General features: G+C 62.8%; 1 protein-coding gene across 1 annotated transcript; it reads right to left on the bottom strand.

Moving 5' to 3' along the window:
- Nucleotides 1–14,253: 14,253 nt before the first annotated feature.
- PIM3 (Pim-3 proto-oncogene, serine/threonine kinase) lies at nt 14,254–17,167 on the bottom strand. The gene is made up of 6 exons (XM_052639950.1): nt 17,029–17,167; nt 16,784–16,893; nt 16,645–16,695; nt 16,178–16,547; nt 15,444–15,620; nt 14,254–15,367 (listed from the first exon to the last, which is right to left on the bottom strand). Exons 1-6 carry the CDS (start codon nt 17,111–17,113, stop codon nt 15,180–15,182), a joined length of 981 nt encoding a protein of 326 aa, XP_052495910.1. The 5' UTR covers nt 17,114–17,167; the 3' UTR covers nt 14,254–15,179.
- Nucleotides 17,168–21,451: the final 4,284 nt, after the last annotated feature.

Genomic DNA, 21,451 nt, shown 5'->3' with positions numbered 1-21,451 from the left:
CTCGGGGCACACGGGGCACACGGGGCACACGGGGCACACGGGGCATGCCGGGGCCGGGCCCCGCCCCTGGCCTCCGCTGGGCTGCGCCTGCGCACGCGCACCTCCCTCCCCGCCCGGCCTGGGCTCTGCCTCGTTAGTGGAACACAGGCCCCTGGACGTCTCGTCATCGCTCTCTTAGTGGGAGCTGCTGCCCGAGCCGACAAGAGGGGTCGGTGGAGCCCACATGCCCCCTCACTGAGAAACTCTTGTCTGCCTGGCTCGCCGCTTCCCTTGAGGACAGGGAAGGGGTCGGCAGGGCCAGGGAGCCCTCGTGGGGACTGGGGGACCACGGGGCCGCGTGTCCCCCCTGAGGCGGGATGGAGGCCGTGACTGCAGCTGGACCCCCACCCGCGGTTCGAGAGGGGCTGTCGCGCCCCCAGCCCGCAGATCCTGGTCCCCCACCTCGGCCAGGCCTGGCCCCCCGCGGGCTGTGCTCTGGAGACCCCTGTCTGCCCCAAGTGCCCCCTCTGCATCAAGGCACAGAAGGAGGTGGGGACCAAGGTCCCCACGCCACAAGTTCCGGCTTCTCACGCCTGGCCTGTCTCGGGGTCCCTGCTTGTGCACAGAGACTGCGGCCCTGATCCAGCGCCTCCCTCAGGAGGAATCCTTGACCTGGAGGGGTGGGGAGGTGGGTTGGCTGGTGGGTTTTGGGGGCCGGGTGCTAGAAACTGAACAGATGCAGGCTCCTCCACTTCGCAGCAGCCCTGGCCATCCCACAGGGGGGAACCGGAAGCCCAGACAAGGGGAACGACCGCGCTCCTCTCCAGGACTAAGGACCTGCCTGGCCACAGGGCTGGGGTGGGGAGGGGTGCTCCAGGGTCCCAGCTGCCCTGGTGTCCAGTATGTGCTGCCCTCGCATGGTGGTGGCACTCAGCCCAGGGCTCTGAGCTGGGCGGTCCACACGCACCCGGAGCCCCGTGGCCCGACAGGCACGCTGCGGTGGCCAGTGAGAGGCCGCTCCTTCAGCAGGACCTCCCCTCCCCAGCCCGGCCACACCTCTGCAGGAGAGCACCAATGCGGTCAGGCCCCAGAGCCAAGGATGACGGGTTCCCTCCCTGCCCTCCAGAGCTCACAGGTAACCCGGGTCTGTGTGCCTCACCCATTCATCCCCTCACCCCCCCAGCAGTCCCTGAGCACCCGCTGGGCGCCACCCTCTCCCAACATCAGGAGCACACAGCACCGGCTCCGGGGCTGCAGACCACGTCTGCTCTGCCCTGAACTGCGGGGCCCCAGGTCAGGAGTTTCAGCCCTAAAGCCTGGGCAAACAGCCATCAGTCACCTACCTGGAGCTGACCTCTGCATGGGGAAGACAGCTCACAAACAGCTGAGCCTGTCACTTATGTGAGTGCCCCGTGTGAGAAGGCAGAGGCCAAGAAAGCAAACAGGAACTGCGTGTGTGTGGAGGGGTGCCATTTAGAGCAGAGTGGTCCCCAGTATGACCAAAGAAATGGGTGATACCTCGGAGTTGCTCGGATTCAACGTTCTTGGTGGTTCGAGGGGCGTCCTAGTTTGCAGGAACGGTAGCTTGTGTAGAGGGAGTGGGCTGCTGTTGTGAGCTGTCTTCTGCAGTGAGGAGTGTGGAGTGGCTTGTCTTTGCCTGCTCTCTGCGCCCGGAGGTCAAGCCAAGGCCAGGGTTTGGGTGTCCAGCTGGAGTCGCCAGAGGAAGAGGGGGCAGCGGGGCAGGCAGGGCTGGGCTCTGAGTCCTGGCAGTGGGGCCTCCGGACAGCAGTGCCCACGGATCGGGGGCGTCTCTGGAGGCAGGTGTGCACCCAGCCCCCAGCAACAGGTGCCCCCTTTCCGCTCTTCCGGTCAGAACGTGAAGGGCGGTCATTCCTGAAGAACCTTCATGAGTACAACTTCCAGTAAGATTTTGATGATTTTAATTCTTTTAAAATGGCTGCTTATTACGTTGAGACGACTGACCCTTTTTTTCCTAAAACTCTTCATTTGCACGTCTAAACATATTTTTCCACGCTTCCCTGGGCACCACTGACACAGCCTCGGGATAGGGCACAGAGGGTGGTGGGGCGGGTGTGAACACGGGCCCTACTGGGGAGTGGGCTCCAGGCTGGGCGCCGCCCCCCACCCCGCCCCGGGCCGGAGGATGCAGCGTCTGGGCGCGGGGCGTGCGGGAAGGGGCTGGGGGCGCGCGGCAGGCTTCGAGGTCCGAGGACCGTCCAGCGAGCGCGGACTGAGGGGGAGTGGGACTTGGGAGACGCCAGGGACTCATGACTGCTGTCGGGTAGGGACACTGGGGGCCCGTCTGGCCCTAGGGCGTGTGCGCAGCCGTGACCCCTGGGGAGGGCGTGTGCCCAGCCGTGGGGAAAGAGGCGCTGGGGGTGACGCAGCTCACCGGGTGGGCGCACCTGCCTCTCCGCCGGGAAGTGGCACCTGGCGCCTTGGGCGAGCGGCCCCTGCGGCTCCGACCTGCGCGGACGCGGGCTCAGCCGCCGGGAGGACCAGGGGTGGGGGGCAGAGTCGGCCGCCACTGATACCCGCAACCTCAAGTTTTGGTTTCCGCCGGGGGGTGGGGGGCGCTGGCGGCCTGCGGGGGAGCAGGTGGGGAGGGGAGCAGCTGCGGGGCGGGCCCTCGGGAAGAGGCTGGGGCTTGGGCGGCCCTGGAAGGCGAGGGGAAAGGGGCGCGGCTGCTGCGGGAAGCGGGCCGCGAAGCTCCGGGAGCCGGGCGGGGCGGGGAACTCAGGAGGGTCTGCGGAGTCTCCGGCGCTTCTACGCCGAGCGCGCGTCTCCCGCCGCCCCCGCAGCGCGGCGGCTTTCCCTGAGCGGAGCGTGTGTGAGGACGCCTCCCTCGCCTTGGGCTGCAAGTGTCTGTCACGCCTCTGACCCTCCCAGGAGGGACCGCAGGACACGCGATCAGCTCCCGGGCGCGCGCGCCAGGCGTGCGTCCCGAGGCCCGAGCGTGCCGCAGTGCCCTCGCCCGCGGGAGAACGCGTGCCAAGAAGAAAACCCCGGCGCGCGTAAACACTGCCTGAAACATATGTTTTTAAAATATCTTGTATGTCTCACTTTAATTATTAAATGGTAAAATTGACGTTTTGATTGAAGTTTTATTTTATATTGGAGTATAGTTTATTTACAATGTTGTGTTAGCTTCAGGTGTACTGCAGAATGTTATTTATCCTCCCCCCCCCATTAAAGACTGACTTTTTGATTTCGGTGCACAGTTTTCTGAATCTTAACACATTTGGATGGCTGTCACTGGCACAGGACACACAGTTCCATCACCCCCAAATTGCCCCTGCCATAGCTTTGGGGCACACTTCTCCCCACCCGTAGCCCCTGGCAACCACTGATATTCTCCAGGATGGTCTGATGTTTTCCATGGAGGGACTCAGGCAGAAGACAGCTGGGACTGGTCTCTCTCCCTCTGTAACACCTTTGAGGCTCATCGGGGAGGTTGCGTGAGTCACCAGCTTGTTCCTTTTGTGATGCAGTCATATTTCATGGCGCAGATCACCACAGTTCACCCACTGAAAGACGTCTGGGTTGTTTTCAGCTGTTACAAATAAAGCCTCTATCCGTATTCATGTACAGGTTTCCGTGTGAATATACATTTCCATTTCTCCAGGTTAGATGCCTGGGCAGGGTTGCTGTATCTGGCAGTAAGTATACAGTTACCTGGGTAAGGAACTGAGAAAGCACCTCCCGGAGCGGCCACATGGCTCCGCCTTCCCAGCATCAGCGCTGGAGTGTTCCAGCTGCCGCGGTCCTCGGTCCTCGACAGCACTTGGCATTGTCAGCATTTCTTCCTCGCTGTGTTTCGTCGCCCAGTCACGCCCAACTCTTTGCAGCCTCACAGACTGCAGCTCTCTGTCGATGGAACTCTGCCCTTTTCTCCTTCGGGGGCTCTTCCCAGCCCAGGGATCCAACCCGAGCCTTCTGCATTGTCAGGTGGATTCCTTACCACGGAGCCATCAGGGAAACCCATTTCTTCTTTAGTTTTCTGTTACCATTTCCTCAACAGGTTTTTCCAGCCACGCAGTCTCTCTCCTTTCTTCAGGGACTCCAGCAACACAAATCCAGCCCGGCTGTCACGGCCCCATGGGTCCCTGAGACTGTTCATTCGTTAACGTCTCTATTTCTTAGACTAGTTTCTACTGATATATCAAGTTCAAGGATTCCTTCCTCTGTTATCTCCACTCTGCTAGCAAAACCACCCAGTAAGTTTCATTTTGCCTCACTTACTGAATTTTTCAGTTCCGAAATTTCCATTTGCTTCTTCGTATCTTTCTATTTCCTTGCTGAGTCATTCTGTTAATATTTTGTCAAGGCTGTTTACAGTTTCTGGTTAAAAGCTGGTTTAGAGTCCCAATCAGATAATCCAAATTATCTGTGGCAGCCCATCATGTGTGTCTATTGTCTTTTCTTGTGTGAGTGGGGATTTTACATTCTTTGGACACCTGGTGACTTCAGCTTCTACCCCCGACATCTGAGTGTTGCGGGCCTCCCCCTGCCCATGGAAAGTGCTTGTTTCCTATGTGCTCTGGTTCCACTGTTCCGTGATATTCAGTGTTTGCTGTTCTAATCAGGTCTGTCCCCGTGTGCACGCCTCACACTTAGTCTGAGACCTGGGTGGAGGTCTGCTGGTCAGATCAGTTTTCCAGTCATTTCGCACATTAATTAGGGTCAGATCTACGCACACTCAGGCTAGTGGCAAGAGCAGGAGGTCAAGACTTTAAAGCTTCTGGTGTCATTTCCCTAAATGTCTTCCTCTCCATTATTTTCCTGGTACTTTCCACTTACCTGAAAGTTCCCTTTTCCTCCACCAGAAACCTTCCATTTCTGCATTTGTGACGCATTTGGGGCCAAATGGCAAGAGGTCATAGAGGAAGAAAGCTGCTAATGACTGAGTTCAGCAAGGTTCCAGCCCCCAAAATCAACATACAAAATCCAACCGCATTTCCATGGATTAGCAATGAACAAGCCAAAGAGGAAATTGAGAAAACAATTTCATTTACAATAGCATCGAAAAAAAATGAAATGGATAGGAGTAAGTTTAACAAAAGGAGGCAAGACTTGTACATGTAAAGCTCATAGCATTTCTAGGAGAGGTTGAAAAGGTCTAGATAAGCAGGGAGACATTCAGTGTTCATGGGGGTGGTTCAGTCGCAAAGTCGTGTCTGACTCTTTGCGACCTCACGAACTGCAGCACACCAGCCTGCCCTGTCCTTCACTGTCTCCCAGAGTTTGTGGGGGAAACAGAGTCCTTCTCATTGGAAGGACTGATGCAGAGTTTGTGGGGGAATCCCCAAATGGATTAACAGATTGAATGCAATCCCTGGGCTTCTCAGGTGGCGCTAGTGGTAAACAATCTGTCTGCCAATGCAGGAGACGTGGGTTCGATCCCTGGGTTGGGAAGATCCCCTGGAGGAGGGCATGACAACCCACTCCAGCGTTCCTGCCTGGGAAATCCCATGGACAGAGGCATGCACTGGTGGGCTCCAGTCCCTGGGGTCACAGAAGAGTCAGCCGTGGCCACGCACACACACATCCAATCCCTATCAGAAGGTTAGCAGATTTAAGGGGGCCAGAAATTAACAATCTGACCATAAACTTGTGTGGAAATGTAAAGAACACAGAACAGCCAAAACAGTTTTTAAAGGAACAAGGTTGGAAAATTTACAGTTCCCAATTGTAAAACGTACAAGGAAGCCACAGCAGTAAGGACAGCACGTTTGGGGTAAAAGGATTGACACACAGGTCAATGGAACAGGACTGAAAGTCCAGAAGGAAGCCCACAGATTCACGATCAAATGATCTGTGGCAAAGGTTCCACAGCTTTCAGTGGGGAAACGATAGTTTTGCAATAAATGGTGCCACGACAAGCGGATATCCACATGCTGACAGAGGAGTTTGGACCCTCACCTCACGCCATACCCAAAAATTAACTTGAAGTGGGCCATGAACCGAAATGAAAGAGCTAAAGCTATGAAGCCTTTAAAAAGTCGGAGAAAAGCTCTGTGCCCCTGAGTTAGGCACAGTGTCCGGTATAGCGCTTAAGACAGAACCCAGGGGAAAATAGACTGGGCTTGGTCAAAAGCAAGTGTTTTGTGTTTCCAACTCCAGCAGTAAGACAGTGCAAACTGGGTAAGTGTCCACAAGTCATATATATGTGTGAAAGAGCACTCAGGACAAGACACACACACACTGAAGATTGTTCTGTATATTTATATAAAGGACACTCACAACTCAAAATAAGACAATCATACACTTAACATGATTCTGTATATTTTACCACAATTTACAGACATATATGGGCTTCCCTATGGCTCAGCTGGTAAAGAATCTGCCTACAATGCGGGCGACCTGGGCTCCTCCCGGGGTTGCGAAGATCCCCCGAAGAGAAAGGCTACCCACTCCAATATTCTGGCCTGAAAAATTCCATGGACTGTATAGTCCACGGGGTCAAAAAGAGTTGGACACGACTCAGTGACTTTCACTCATTTCACAAACATATATAACATTTTAAAGAACAGTAAGAAAAGCAGCCAGAGTGGAAAACAGGCCGGGTGTTTGATTGGACATTTCACCGAAGAAGGAGGAGTGGAGCTGGGTTTCTTCCTTGGTGAAATGTCTAATCAAAACTGAGAAGATGCTCAACATCATTAGCTCTTAGGAAAATTCAGATTGAAACCAAACGCAAAAACAGTGTCACACCCACTGGGACGGTAATCAAAATGAAAGATGATAACAAGCGTTGACAGGGTCATGGGAACATTGGAAACCTCGTATCTTGTTGGTGTGGACACAAAATGTGGAGCCGATTTCTTCAAAAGTCACACATAGATGACCCAGCAGTCCCATTCCGAATCATCTCCCTAAGAGAAATGACAACGGATGTGCGCATGGAGACGCGCACAAGCGTGTGCATACCAAGCTTATCCATAAGAGCGAACACGTGGGGGGAGCAGCCCAAATACCGATCAGCCAGTGCATGGCTATGCAAAATGGCTGGCTACAATGGAATTTTTCCAGTAGCCACGTATAGATGCGAGCGCGGACCATGAAGAAGAGCGGGCACCGAAGAATTGATGCTGTCACACTGTGGTGCTGGAGAAGGCTCTAGAAAGTCCCTTGGACATCAAGGAGATCCAACCAGCCCATCCTAAAGGACAACAGTCCTGAATACTCACTGGAAGGACTGATGCTGAAGCTCCAGTACTTTGGCCACCTGATGCGAAGAGCTGACTCTTGGAGAAGACCCTGATGCTGGGAAAGATTGAAGGAGGGAGGAGGGGATGACAGAGGATGAGATGGCTGGATGGCATCGCCGACTCGATGGACGTGAATCTGAGCAAGCTCTGGGAGTTGGTGATGGACAGGGAGGCCTGGGGTGCTGCGGTCCATGGGGTCGCAGAGTCAGACATACTGAACAACAGCACCATCACCGTGGAATCTTGTTACGGGAATGAACTATGGACCCATTACATCATGGATGAACTTCAAAATGCGTGTGCTTGGGAAAAGCAGGCAGACAGCAAACACTACAAGGTGTAGATTCTGTTTATGTGGAATGCCCAAAAAAGGCAAGTCTATGAGGACAGAAAGCAGGAGCGTGGTTGCCGGGGGCTGGGGTGGGGGACGAGTGACTGCTTACGAGGACAGGAGGTCGTCAAACCTGCTAAACTTGGACCGGGTGGTGGTGGCTGCACGGAAATTTTACTAAAATCACTGAATTGTGGGCGGCTCATTGCAGTCATTGAAAGTGGGTGGATTTCATGGTATGTAAATTATACCTCGATAAAGCTGTTTTAAAAATACTTTTCACAGATTTTATTAGATTTCCGTTTAACTCTATGAGAAATGTTTAAAGTGGCTCAGACTATTTTTAACATGAGGGATTTGACTTATTATTACAAATGCAGAGAGCGAAAGGAGATGGCTGACGTGGACCTGCCTCTGGGGCCCCTGGTGGAGGACTCCCCATTCCTTCGCCCCCACGAGTTGGGGGGAGCAGGCCCTCAGGAGGTGGGGGACTGAGGGGAGGCTGGGGTGCTGTCTAGGGGAGCGGGCTCCTAGGTGGAGGTGGCTCCAGTGAGAGGGCTGGTCGCCTGGTTAGCCAGGACAGCCTGGTGGCCGCGCAGACAAAGGCCTGGAGTTGGCACGGGGCCAGGGTGGGCCTGGATAGGCACTCCTGAGAGAGGAGGCGTCAGGAGGCAGGCACCGCCCGGAGGACCCCAGTAGGGACACCCGAGGGCGGGCAGCGTGGGCTGTCCAGGCAGAGACTGACATGTCACCAAGGGGCTGGGCCAGCCCCACAAGTCCCCCACCCTGCCTCTCCCTGAGACGCCCCCCCACCGGGCTGGGACTCCTCCTCTTGGAGCCCCAGTGTCCCCAGGGAAGGGCCTGCAGAGCGGCCCCCCGCCCACCCTCCCGGCCATGCACACCGAGTAAACAGGCCCTGCTTCCCGCACCCACAGACCTTCGGCCCTCGGGCCCGCCCACCGCAGCTCCTTCCTGCCCAGCAGGGCCAGGAAGCCCAGCAGGGCCACCCCTGGCAGGGACCCGGGCTTCTGGCTGCAGTCAGCAGACCTCTGGGCCCGGGTCTTGGAGGCACTGCGACAGCAGGGCTGTGGCCGCAGTCCCAGGCTGGCCGCCTCCCGCTGCCACCCCCCAGAGCCTGCACACACCCGTCTCCTGGCCCCCAGCTCATCTGGCCGTTAGTGCCAGTGGCCACCGGCTGCAGCCAGGCATGTGGGTCAGGCGCCCAGCAGACGGCGCAGCCGACCACGCATGACAAGGATGGGACCGAGCGGCCTGTGCAGGGAGTCCCGCGGAGCCTGCTCCGAGTTCCCAGGCACTCCAGCGCCCCCGCCCCAGGCTCAGGACAGTCTCGCCGGGATGGGACGGCCCCCCCAGGCACTCAGCTGAGGGCTGCTCTGGACCGAGGGGCTTTGCTGTGGGGGCCAGGGGGGCACCCGGACACCTGGGAGGGTCCTCCTTGGGTCTGACCGGCCTTCTGCTTCCTGCTCCATCAGGGACCCAGCCACCTCCCCTCTCAGTCCTTCAGGAAGACCCGGAGCCCCTCCACCCAACTCTGGCCCCAGAGTCCACCGGGCTCGCCCACCCTGCCAAGGGACCCCGCCTCGGGGCGGCTCCCCAACCTCCCAGCGGCCCTCGACGCCTCTCCCTCAGATCTCGGCGAAGCCCCTCTTCCTAAGACCCTGCTGCCCTCGTGGCTCCTGGACCCTCTCTGGGGCTGAAGGAGGTTCCTGCGCACGAGCCAAGCCAGCACGCACGTGTGCTCTCACATGGGTGCACGTGTGTGGTCACCCGGCCACCACGGCAGCTGGCAGCTGGCGGGTGGGAGGGCCTGGGGCGGGAGTGCCATGCCGCTACCCTCTGCCTCCCGTCACCAGCTTCCGACCTCCCGGCCCACCCGCCCCCACAGGTGCTGAGTCACAGGGGCTCCCCCTCCGGCTGCGGGGGTGTCGGGACGGAGGGCGAGTCACAGGCAGCCGGGCGCGGCGCGAGTCCTGGGGGCATGGGGCCGCGTGCACACACAGCAGCCCTGCTCGGCCACAACGCATGCACACCAGCAGCCAGACACACTCAGGCCACAACGCATGCACACTAGCACCCAGACACACTCAGGTCACAACGCATGCATACCAGCAGCCAGACACACTCAGGCCACAACGCATGCACACCAGCAGCCAGACACACTCAGGCCACAACGCATGCACACCAGCACCCAGACACACTCAGGCCACAACGCATGCACACACAGCAGCCCTGCTCGGCCACAATGCATGCACACCAGCAGACAGACACACTCAGGCCACAACGCATGCACACCAGCACCCAGACACACTCAGGCCACACAGATCCACACACCCTGACACCCCCAGGTACACACAGCCTGCTGTACCCAGGGGTGTCCCCTGGGAGCTTCCTGGAGGGGAAACAGGGGGCTGCCGGCCAACTTGCACAGGGACCCCACAGCAGCTCCTTCCCTGCTCCAGGGCAGCCCGGGCTCCGGGGCGCCTCCTCTGGTCCTTGGAGAGGGGGGGCCTGCTGGGAAGGGTGCTGGGCCGGCCTCGCTGGGGAGTCTCAGCGGCCAACACGCCTGACCTCTCAGTGGGGAGAGCTGAGGCCGGCGACCCCACCTCCCCTCTCAGCCCCTCCCTGAGACACCCCCTCCCCACTCAGCCCCTCCCCACCTCCCCACTCAGCCCTTCCTGGAGACCCCACCTCCCCCCTCAGCCCCTCCCTGAGACACCCCCTCCCCCCTCAGCCCCTCCCCACACCCCCACTCAGCCCCTCCCTACCTACCCCCTCAGCCCCTCCCCAAGGCCCCACCTCCCGCCTCAGCCCCTCCCCTGAGACACCCCCTCCCCACTCAGCCTCTCCCTGAGACCCCACCTCCCCCTCAGCCGTCCCAGCCACCCAGCCCACCCAGGAGGAGCTGGCTGTTGGGGAATCCAGGCCACGGGCCAGCAGTGGCCCCAGGGGTGTGTTGCTGGTGGAGGCTCGGCTGCCCCCCAGGTCTGCCGTCCCCCAGCCCACAGGCCCCCCCCACCTCTCGGCTTTCTGCAGAGCTGCCAGGGCTGGCATCTCTCAGGCCCGCTCTGAGGCCCACCCGGCAGAAGGGCTAACACTGACCCCGAGAACCCCACTGCCTCGTCCGGCCACAGCCTGAGTCCACCATGCCCACCGGCCTGGGCCATCGGCCCCGGGCTCGGGGGAGTCTGGTTCCCTCCGGAGGGAAAGGGCCCTTTGGGCTGGCTCCGGGCTGGGGAGTGGGGGGCCTGGGGTGAGCGGGAGCCAGCGATAGTGAGGCTTGGGGCAACTCCGAGGGAGGCTCCGGGCGGGCTGTGGACTCCACCCCACACCCTCCCCTCAGATAGGCCATGCCGAGACAGGCGCCCCAGTCCAGGCTTCTCCAGGCCCCGCCCACGGGGTGAGGGAGGAGTGGGCTTCCCCGGGTGTCAGGAGCCCCTGCCAGGCCTGGCACAGGGCTGGAGCCTCCCGGCCCTCCCGGTCACGGGCCCTAGGACCCAGGGCACCTGCGGCCCACAGAGGAGCCGCCGCCCCGACACCAGCGCCCGGCTCCCCGTCTTCAGGGCCCTGCCCCTGCCCCACAGCCCAGGCTCGGGTGAGGTCCGGGGCCACAGGGCGCAGGGCAGACAGCCCTCCTCACCCTCCTGCCAAGGAGCGGGCTCAGGCTCCTGGGGGCTGGCTGTGCGGGGACTCAGGAAGGCCCCGGACCAGGTGTCTGTCCTCCCGGCAGGTGTGGAGGTCCAGTGCCATCAGAGCTCCCTGCCCACCAGAGGCCTGGGCCTCGGATCAGGGCAAGCAGCCTCCCGGCAGGAGGGGCCAGAAGCCAGGTCAGAGCCAGCCCACCTTCCTGAGCTCAGTGGGGGGGGGTGGAGGCCCGGGTGGGGCAGGTCCCTGAGCTCAGTGTGGGGGGGTGAGGTCCCAGGTAGGGTGGGTCCCTGAGCTCCGTGGCGGGGAGCCCCTGGGTGGGGTGGGTCCCTGAGCTCAGTGTGGGGGATGGGGTCCCACCCTCAGGCACCTCCCTGGTGCATTCAGGGCTGACTGTAGGTGACCTGACCCCTAAAGCCCTTACTCATTCATCAGAGCACGGACCCCCACCCATCTCACTGTACCTGGGCCAGCATCGGGGTTCTGTCTCGCAGGAAAGGGCCTCCTTGCAGGGACCAAGCCAGGGGGAGGGCCGTGACCAGTGCTGGAGGGGTACGCTCTGTCTGCCCCCGCCCACCCCATAGGCCTGACTGCCAGGAACCCTTGGGGGCTGGGGCAGGGGGTGGGGTGTCTGTTGTGTAATCCAAGCTCGGTTTTGCCAAGGCTGCCTGGAAAGCCGGCCAGCCTGGAAGTCACGAGCCAGAGGCCCGGGCAGAGCCCCTCCACCCCGCTGCCTCACAGAGACCTCTGTGGAGGGGCAGACCCATGAAACACCCCAGGCCGGCATGTCATCGGCTTGGCCTCTGCACCCCCAGCCACAGCCGTGGGTCAGGGATGAACTGGGCCCAGCGAGCTATCCCTCCCTGTGCACTGGGGCCAGCGCCCGGCCTGGCCAACCCCACCCCTGGTGCCTACCCGGGACCCCAGGCGGCCCACACTCCAGCACTGCTCCCTCAGCAACCCCCGGGGCTGGTGAGCACACCTGTGTGGGGCCGTCCCCTCCCAGCCGCGGTGCTCGCGAGGGTCAGGCGGGCGGGCGGCCCTCTCGCTGCTGCCTGTCTAGCCTCCGTACCGCTTCAGGGGCTGCCCAGCCTCTCCCTTCAAGTTTCCTTCTGCGCTTTCTGCAGCATGGGGGTTCCACTGGCCAGGGTCTGGACGCCCAGAGGGCCTGCCTGGGACCACTTCCCTTTTCTGAGCAGCTGGGGCACCAAAGCCAAGCCAAGGTTTCGTTTCAGGGGCCGTGGCAGAGGAAAGAAACTTAGTGACGCCCGGCCAGCTGCGGCGGGTAGGTTTCGACCTGCCGTCCAGACTCTCCCCCGGAAGCTGAGCCAGCGCCCACTGGGGTGGGGGGGCACGGCAGGCCAGGCTTCCATGCTTCCCAAGGGAAGCCCCCGAGGGCGAGCTGTGAGCTGTTTCTAAGGGAGGCTCAGTACTAAACTGGCCGAGAAGTTAAAGCGTGGAGATGGGGGACCAGCCTGGTGGAGCAGAGCCCCTGGACAGGGCAGCTTCTAGAGCAGGGCCGCAGGAAGCCCCCGAGCTGGCAGCCTGGCGGGCTGGGGAGGGGTGCGGTCCTGCCCTCTGCGCTCTTCAGGCAGCCTGTCCCCACTGCTCCAGCCCCAGGCTGCGCACACCACCCAAGGTGCCAGCCGCCTCAAGGCGGGCTGGGGTTCCTGCCCGCAGGAACAGCCTCGTCCTGGTCCCCAGAGGCCCTGGGTCAGAGGAGCCCCTTCTCCCTGCCCCCTGTCCCAGGCCCGATGGACAGGCCTAGTTCTGACCAGTAGGACAAACCCCACCCCTGCAGGGTGCCTGCACACGCCAGGGGCACAGGCTGGCCTGGCAAGTGGGCCTCTGATTCTGGGAGCCTCCTTGCCTTCTCAGCTGGCTGCAGCACCTGGCGACTAGATGGGGGGGTGCCTCCCATTCCCCATGGCTGGACTGGTCCCCATGCCCAGTGGACAGACTGATGGAGCATGGGGTGTAAATGGCGGGGGGGGCGGTGCCCAAGACCAGCCCAACACCCTCCGCTGCAAGTGGGGACCAGGAGCATGGTGACATGGGGTCACTGTCACCAGAGAGGGGGTGCCCGTCCTCCACCCTGAGTGTCCTTCCTGGGAGGGCCCTGGGAGGATGTGGGCAGTCTCCAGGGCATCCACCCACATTGGGTGGCCCCCCAGGATGCCTGGCCTCAGGAGCAGACCCTGGGGAGACCCCCGGCCCCAGGCAGGCCACGAAGAGCCACTGAGTCCCTAAATGGCCCAGCCAGGAGCCCCCATCCCTGCCCATCAGAAGGGTTTTCCAGCTTCACTTTCTACAGCCTCTCACATCTGCTCTAACCTTTGACCCCAGAACGCTTCTGGCCCAGGTCTGTTCCCAGGGCCTTCCAGCAGGCATGTGAGCTGCACACCCGGGCCTGAGCTCTGGGCTCTGGGCCGTGTGCCTGGCCCCACTGGACTGTCTGGACAGCTTCCTTACTGGCCCCCTGGTGCCCCACTCACTACCCGGGCAGAGGATTCTCATGGGGGGGCGGTGCCCAGGGCAGGGAATGACAGACCCTCCACGGGCCCCCTGGCCCCACACTCTCATGCAAGCATTTCCACCTGGACTTGGCCACAGCTCCCACCCACCACCTCACCCTGCACCTGTCAGGCCAAGACCCAACCACGGCCACCTGCATTCTCTGCACTTGGAAGTCTCCGTCTCCTGGCAAACTTTTACCCATCCTTCAGAGCCCCTTCCAGCCTCTTGGGGCCACTGCCAGACAAGGCTCCAGATGAGGGCTGGCAATGACCCTCCCGCCACCCAGATCCAGCTCCTCTCTCAGGGGCCCTGAGGGCACAGCATGTTACCCCCTCCCCAGAGCACAGCGGGTCAGAGAAGAGGGTGGCAGGGAGGCCAACGCTGGGAGGGAAGCGCCTGAGCCCCCCACCCTGCCATCTTCCCCAGAAAAAAAGTGAAGAGTGTTACACGGGGTCCAGAGGCCCCTTCTCCCCAAACCTCTTCCCTTCTTACCCCGGGGTAGCCCAGAAAACACAAGACGTCTGTATAATACAAAACAATTTAATTGAAATACCTGTATAAAAAAATATGATTTCCAGACATCTCACTTTTGAACTGAAAGAAGCCCCTATCCACAGTGCCTACACACACCGGGATCACAAACACACAGCTGCTGAAATAAATTAAAGGCTTGAGACTCTGCCCCGCACCCCAACCTCCAGAGCCAACAAGCAGACTGTACAATGTCAATAATTTAAAACCCACCCCCCAGGCGCAGGGCTTCGAGGTGGCAGGGCCACCCACGCCCCTTAAATTAGCCACTGTACCAGCCCACCTTCTGACAGACACAGGAAGGACTGGGGCCTGGGGTACACACGCACAGCCACCTCCCTCCTCCGCCCACAGGCCTTAAGGAGGTAGGGCTGCTGGGAGGCAGAAACCTTGACAAATAAGTTAAACAATAAATAGCCCTCCTCGGGGTCACACCATAAATAAGACGCCTGCACGCGCACGCGCATCGGGTGGGCGGGCGGCAAGGCCTGAACGCTGCATTCCTTGTGCACAGTCGCGCCCAGACGAACACCGAGACGTTGGGGAGGGGGGTCACCAGGGGCCCTGTGCCCAGGTGAGATGAGGCCACAGGACTCGGGAGTGCTCCTGGTCCCCCACATCAGACGCGGAGGTGCCGGGCGGTCAGGGCCCGCTCCCGAGTGGCACAGGAGAGGGACGGTCTCGGCAAGCGCCGGCGGTGGGCAGGCAGGACCTGGCTTGGTCCGGAGTGTCTTTGGACAGACAGAGCTTGAGAAAACCAAGTCCCGTGAGAGCAGCGTTGGAAAAGGCACTCAAAGCAAAGGAAACGGGTTGGTGCCAAAGGCAAAGGTCACCAGGGGTCAGAGATCACTGCTTTCGCAAAGGAGCAGACAGCCTGGTCAGGGCAAGGGGTCCCTCCGGGCCCCGCGGCCAGGCGCAGGCCCTGCTCACAAGCTCTCACTGCTGGAGGTGGTGCTGGCCCCGTCGTCGGTATCCAGGGCGCAGAGCCGCAGGTCACAGCTCTCTGGGGTGCCCCCCTCGGCCCCCAGCATCCAGGGGTGGGCAGAAATCTGGTCCAGCGAGGGCCGCTCCGAGGGCCGCAGAGACAGACACCACTGAATGAGCTGCTGGCACTCTGAGGAGGAGAAGAGGATAAGCGCGAGGCCTGCCGCGCCCCCCACCCCCGCAGCCGGCCCAGCCCCCACACACACCTGGGGAGACCCTCCTTCGGAAGAAGAGGCGGCCCCGGAGAATCTCCTCATCCTGCTCGAAAGGAATGTCCCCGCACACCATGTCGTAGAGCAGCACACCCAGGGACCACACGGTGGCCGAGCGCCCGTGGTAGCGGTGGTAGCGGATCCACTCCGGGGGGCTGTATACGCGGGTGCCTGGAGGTCACACGGGGCTTAGCACGTCCGCCCCGGAGCGGCGGCCGACAAGGCACACAAACGCAGCGCCCGCACTCCCGGCGGATCCTCTCTGCAGCTGACCCTCTCCGAGGCGGAGCCAGAGGACTGGGCAGCCACGACATCCTGCCCCTTCTCGCCCTGGAAAAACCCCGGCGGGCGGGGCCTCCCGGGCGCCCCGCCCCCGCAGCTGGCCCGGCGCGGGCGGCGGGTCACGTGAGCTCGGGCTCGGGTTTCACAACAAACAGATGTGAGGTGAGGATACGCGAGGGGCGGGGAGCCCCGGCTTCCCCGGCTCCGCAATGCGGGCATTTCTGCGCTGCGCCCCCACGCTTCGCGCGCGCGCGCACGGAGACAAGCCTCACGGCGGCGCCGGGCTCCCAGCCGGGCCAAGGGAGTCCAGAGCCCACCCCGCGCCCCCACCCACCGGACACAACGGCCCGAGAGCCCACTCTGGCCGTGCTCGAGAGCGAGCCGGCGCGGCGCGCGGCCCCAACAGTCGCCAGCCCCTCGGCCCTCCCCGAGGAGAGGGCGCTCACCGTCGAAGTCGGTGTAGACCGTGTCGCGGAGCAGAGCGCCCGAGCCGAAGTCGATGAGCTTGAGCTCGCCCGAGCGCAGGTCCACCAGCAGGTTCTCGTCCTTTATGTCACGGTGCACGACCCCGCAGCTGTGGCAGTGGCGCACGGCAGCCAGCACCTGCGCGAAGAAGCGGCGCGCCAGGGCCTCGTCGAGGGCGCCGCGCTCCGTGATGAAGTCAAACAGGTCCTGCGCCGGCTCGGGCCGCTCCAGCACCAGTAGGAAGCCGTCGGGCCGCTCGAACCAGTCCAGCAGGCGGATGACCCCGCGCGCGCCGCCGGCCGCGCCCACTTTGCGGAGCAGCACCACCTCCAGTGGCACAACCGCGCCGGCCTAGGGGACACGGCGGTCAGCGCGCTCCACCTGGTTCCCGTGCCCCTCGTTTCGCCCGGCGCCCCCCGCTCCGCCCGGCGCCCCCGCCTGCGCTTACGATGCTGCCCCACTCGGTCACCCGCTCCTTGACCACGTGCTTCACGGCGACCTGGGGAGAGGGAACCAGTGGTCAGGCCCGCGAGGACGCAACGACGCGCGCGGGTCGAGAATCCCGGGTGCCCGGCGGCCAGACTCACCGGGAGCCCGTCAGCGATACGGCTGCCAGCGTAGACCGTGCCGAAGCCGCCGCTGCCCAGCACGGCGCCCACCTGATACACCTTCTCGAAGCTCTCCTTTTCCGCCTTGGCTGTGGGGAACCCACAAGCAGGGTTGGGGTGGCTGGGGAACCCAGCCCCCGGTCTCCTCCGGCCCCCCGACTCTAGTGAGCCCCAGGCCCCCGGCCCGCCGACCCTAGTGCGCTCCAGACCCCGCCGCCGCATACCTGGCTGCAGGATCTTCACCGGGAGGTGGTCCACGCCGCCCGGCCCGCACAGGTGTGCCAGGGAGCCGAACTTGGAGAGCAGCATCGCGGGCGGCGGCCGGGCGCGGACCTCGGCTCCAGGTCTCCGCGCCGCCTCTCGCCCGGCCCGGCTCCCCGCGCGGCGGCGGACGCCGGAGGGCGGCCTCCCGGGACCGCGCGGAGCCCCGACCCGGAGAGCGGTAGGGCGCGCCGGTCTCCGAGCTCGGGCGAGGCCGCCCGCGCGGCACAGTGCCCGGCAAAGCCCCGCGGGGACCGCGCGGACGCGACGCAGGCCGAGCCTCTCACACGCGCCGGCCGCCGCGCCCCGGGGTTTTGGGCCGCGGCCGCGCGTATCCCTCCGCGGGGGCGGGCCAAACCTGGCCCCGCCCCCCTCCGCCCGGGCGGCGGCGAGCCTTCCGGGGTGGGCGGGGCAGACCAAGGGCGCGGCGAGCCGGCTGGGACTAGCTGGCGGGAGCGAGGCCGCGGAGGCGCACGGCGCGGCGGGGCGCGGCGCTCACTCCTCCGCGCGCACACGGGTGCCCACGCCCGCGCAGCTCCCGCTCTCGGGGCGGGGCCGCGGGAGCCAATGGGAGCCCGCGTTTGCAAAGGGCACGGGCCCTAGCCAATGGCGATGCCCGGGCGGGGCCGCGGGAGCCAATGGGAGCCTGCCTTTGCGAAGGGCAAGGGGCCTAGCCAATGGCGACGCCCGGGCGGGGCGCGGCCAGAGCCCCTCCCCAGGCCGCGCTGGGAAGGTCACCGGCGAGACCGGCCCGGGGCCGGTGGCCCCGCAGGGAGTGTAGCGGCTGGGCTGCGAGGAGCCGCAGGAGTCGGGAGTCCGCTTCCGGTGCCCAGGGCTGTGCTCGTGCCCCCTGGGCAGTCCGTGCCCCCGAGGAGCGCCGCCCGGCGGCCGCGCCCCCGGACTCGAAACCCCCGCCTGGGGTGAGGCTCTGTCCTGCCCACCCCGGGCTACAGTCCCCACTCGGCCTGACCTCACACCTGCAGCCCGAGGGCCTTCCTGACCGTGCCTGCCCCCGGGGACCTTTGCCCTGCTGTCCCCGTGCCTGCAGGGCCCTCCCCTGCGCTCCACCCACCTGGCTGCCCACCAGGCCCAGTTGCTGTCCACCTTAGCAGGGAGGCTGCCTTGACCGCCTGTGCCAGGGCTGGCATCAGCCCAGGTCTTCACGGCCGTGGTCTGGACCTGAGCCCGTTCTCCACCTTCTGTACAGCACAGACCCATCCGGCCCCAGGGGTTGCTGTCCTCAGCCCAAGGTCACCACCGGCCTGAGCAGCTCAGGTATGAGCAGCCCCCCTGGCTGAGCCCAGGACGCCCGCTGTTTCCCACAGCCATCCAGAGAGGATTGAGGATTGGGGGAGCCAAGAGGTCGAGGTGCCGGTCCTTCTGGCATTGCAGGTACTCAGTGTGGCCCCTGGGGGCCAGGCTGGGGTCACATCATTGCAGCCCCATCCCTGGGCCCCCCAGAGGTTGCCTTCAGGCGTGCCCTCCAAGCATATGCCTCAGAGGCCCTTGCTAGCCTGCTGGCTCCCTCAGCATGCCCAGCCTGCCCCAAGTCACACCGCCTCGTTGCCACCAGGCTGGTAAGAGCCACTCACAGGGTCAAATCCGAGGCAGGCTGCCCACCTCTGCAGTGGAATTCAGAGACGCCCATCTTCTTGTGGGTTTTTTCGGGGACCAGTGCGTGGTCCACAGGGCCTTCCTCCTGGGGTCAGGCTGCTGCAGGTTCCTGGACCCATAGCCTGTCCTGAGCTGGGGAGGGAAGGAGTGCTGTAGAGTGTCCTGGGTCTTGGTATCAAGATGTGACTCTGAGGGTAATTCCAACTCTGTCAACAGGGGCCAAAGCCCCCCGTGGGCCTCCAGCCCCCCATGTGAATGCCTTGGGTGTCCTGACCTGGGGAGTCAGGCTTGGGAGGCCGGCAACCTGGTATGAGGGCTGTCCCTGCCCCCACCAGCTCCGGAGTCTTGATCTGAAGACCTTGAGTCTCCTCAAACTCAGAGCAGGGTTCACTCTCCTTCAGAAAGGGGCGATGTGTGTGTCTCTTGCCCCAGCCCTGAGGTGGGCTGAGCCACCTCTGGAAGCCCCTGGGGCCTCTGGGAGTGGGGCGGGGTCTCCCGCCTGGTCTGGGAGTGGAGGAGAGGGCAGGAGCGGCCTCTTTCCTGAGAGGGAGGTTTACTCGGAGCCTTCGTCTCTTCCAGACTCTTGTGTGTTGTAGACGTGCTGTGGTGTGTGTGTCCTGCGTGCACTGTGAATCCCTGAGGGTCAGAACGGAGCCAGACCCCCCTCCCTACCAGGGGCTGTCCTGCAGGGGCCCTCTTTCAGGTCCTGTCTGTCCCCAGGAGTAGGCCTGAGATGACCCCGCCCAGTGGGCAGGACCTTGCCTGGGTCCTGCCCACCTCCTCTGTCTCTACCCTGCCGGCAGGCATGGCCCACCCTATTTCTCAGCTTGGCACGCGGAGGCTCTGAGGGATTTTCCCATATGTGAGGCCTCTGCCCTCCTTACACAGAAAGGTAAAGCCAGGTCTGAGCACCAAGGGCCCCTCGCCCTTCTACCCCAGGCACTGCCCTTGGTCAGTTACCCCAGGCCAGCTCTTCACTGCAGGTCTGATCCACACCCCTCTTCCAGCCACATCCCCGCAGGGTAGGATGTCAAGCCCTGCCTGTTTTTTCCTGGTTCCTGGAAGGCCCATCCGGTGGGCCTTAAAAATAACCCTGGGCCCCACAGGCGGGCCTGGCCCAGGTCAGCAACTTTACGGGCAGCAAAGCTGGGGCCACTCCTGCGGCTGTGGGAGGAGCTCCTGGAGGGGGGCTCGGCTGAGGCACCAGGCCACCTCGCTGACAGCAGAGGCCGGGCAGGGGCCGGGCCTGGTCCCTCAGCCCCCCGCCACCCCGGGCATGCCCGAAGCTCAGGCCAGCGTGCTTCGAGCCCCCGTGTCCAGCGGGCCGTTCTGCAGAGAGGGGCCGCCTTGCAGGTGGGCCGGGTGCCTCTTCAGGCTTCCCGTGTCTTCTCTAGGCAGGTGTTTCCTAAGTGTGGGGAGCAATTTGGATCTGCCCCAGGGGCTGCAGCCCCGCCCCACCCTGGAAACAACCCTTCCTGGCCCTGCACAGCCCCACAAGGTCACCCTGCCCTGGGGGCAGGAGGGGCGGCTGTTGCCATGGTGACCAGAGCTGGGCTGTCCTCCCTGGATCAGGGAGGAAGAGGAGGCTGGAGGGCAGGTAGCCTCTGTCTCCACCTTGTCTCCCATCCACACACATCCACACTCACACACTCATACACACTCATGGACACTCATGCACACATTCATATACACTCACAGGCACTCGACACTCAGGGACACTCACGGACAGTCACGCACACATTGATACACACAGATACTCGTGCATACGGACACTCATGCGTACTCAAGGACATTCACACACACCATGAACATGTGCGTTCATGGACACTCATACACACTCAGGGACACCATGCACACTCACGGACATTCATATACGTGGGTACTCACACGGCCACGCATGCACACATTCATACACACACGCACACATTCACATACACTCATTCACATGGACACTCAAGGACACTCACTCATATACACTCATGCACACATTCGCATACATTCACGCACATGGACACTCAAGGACACATACACGTGGACGCTTATGCACACTCACGGACATTCATACACACGGGTACTCACACATGGACACGCACACACACCATCACACGCTTACACACGCTTACAGTCTGGCGTCACAGCAGGGAGCAGGGGGCCAGCACAGGCTCTGGGTCTGGGCCCTTGTCCCCCTCGCCCCACTCAGTCCCCGTGCCAGCAACCAGGGCCTCCTCACCTGGCCCCTCCAGCTCACCCTGGCCATCCCGTGGGGTTGCTCTGCCCTGCCCTGGACTCTCCATGCCCCTCCACCCTGCTGGTGCCTGGAGGACCTCCTCCCTGCCCCTGACCCCTGTCCGTGCCCCTCAGCCACCAGGTCTTCCCGGCACCCGCACATCAGTGTCCCACCTCCCATCCTCCAGGACCGCCCGGCTGGCAGGGTCAGCCTGGTGACTTGCCCCCTGAGCCCTGTCCCGCCTCCACCCCCGTCTTGGAGCCCTCTGCAGCCCGCGGGGCCTGGCTTGATAGCGCCCAGCTTCACCCCAGCGCCGTCTGAGCAACCCCAGGCCGGGCCCCAAGAGCTCCACGACCGGCTCGGGCTGCACGCCTCATGGCACAGGCGTCCCTGTGTCTGCAGCCGGGCTGAAGCAGGACAGACCTTCCCTCTGCCCCCTCTGCCTCTGTCCTGGCCTCTCACCCACCGGGGAGCGGAACCAGCAGAGCCAGCGTTTCTCAGTGTGCCCCAGAGGTGACGGGGCCGGCCGTGCTGGGGCCAGAGTC

Source organism: Budorcas taxicolor, chromosome 5, assembly GCF_023091745.1.
Source record: "Budorcas taxicolor isolate Tak-1 chromosome 5, Takin1.1, whole genome shotgun sequence".
Classification (NCBI taxonomy): domain Eukaryota; kingdom Metazoa; phylum Chordata; class Mammalia; order Artiodactyla; family Bovidae; genus Budorcas; species Budorcas taxicolor.
The sequence above is the reverse complement of the archived record's forward strand: the minus strand, read 5'-3'. Positions and strand labels throughout refer to the sequence as shown.

Excerpts from the sequence above, each read along its gene's own strand:
- PIM3 (XM_052639950.1), bottom strand. The coding sequence starts at position 17,113 with ATGCTGCTCTCCAAGTTCGGCTCCCTGGCACACCTGTGCGGGCCGGGC. Across the intron at positions 16,894-17,028 it reads GGTGAAGATCCTGCAGCCAG|CCAAGGCGGAAAAGGAGAGC; the intron begins GTATGCGGCGGC and ends GGTTCCCCACAG. Across the intron at positions 15,368-15,443 it reads CCGAAGGAGGGTCTCCCCAG|AGTGCCAGCAGCTCATTCAG; the intron begins GTGTGTGTGGGG and ends TCTCCTCCTCAG.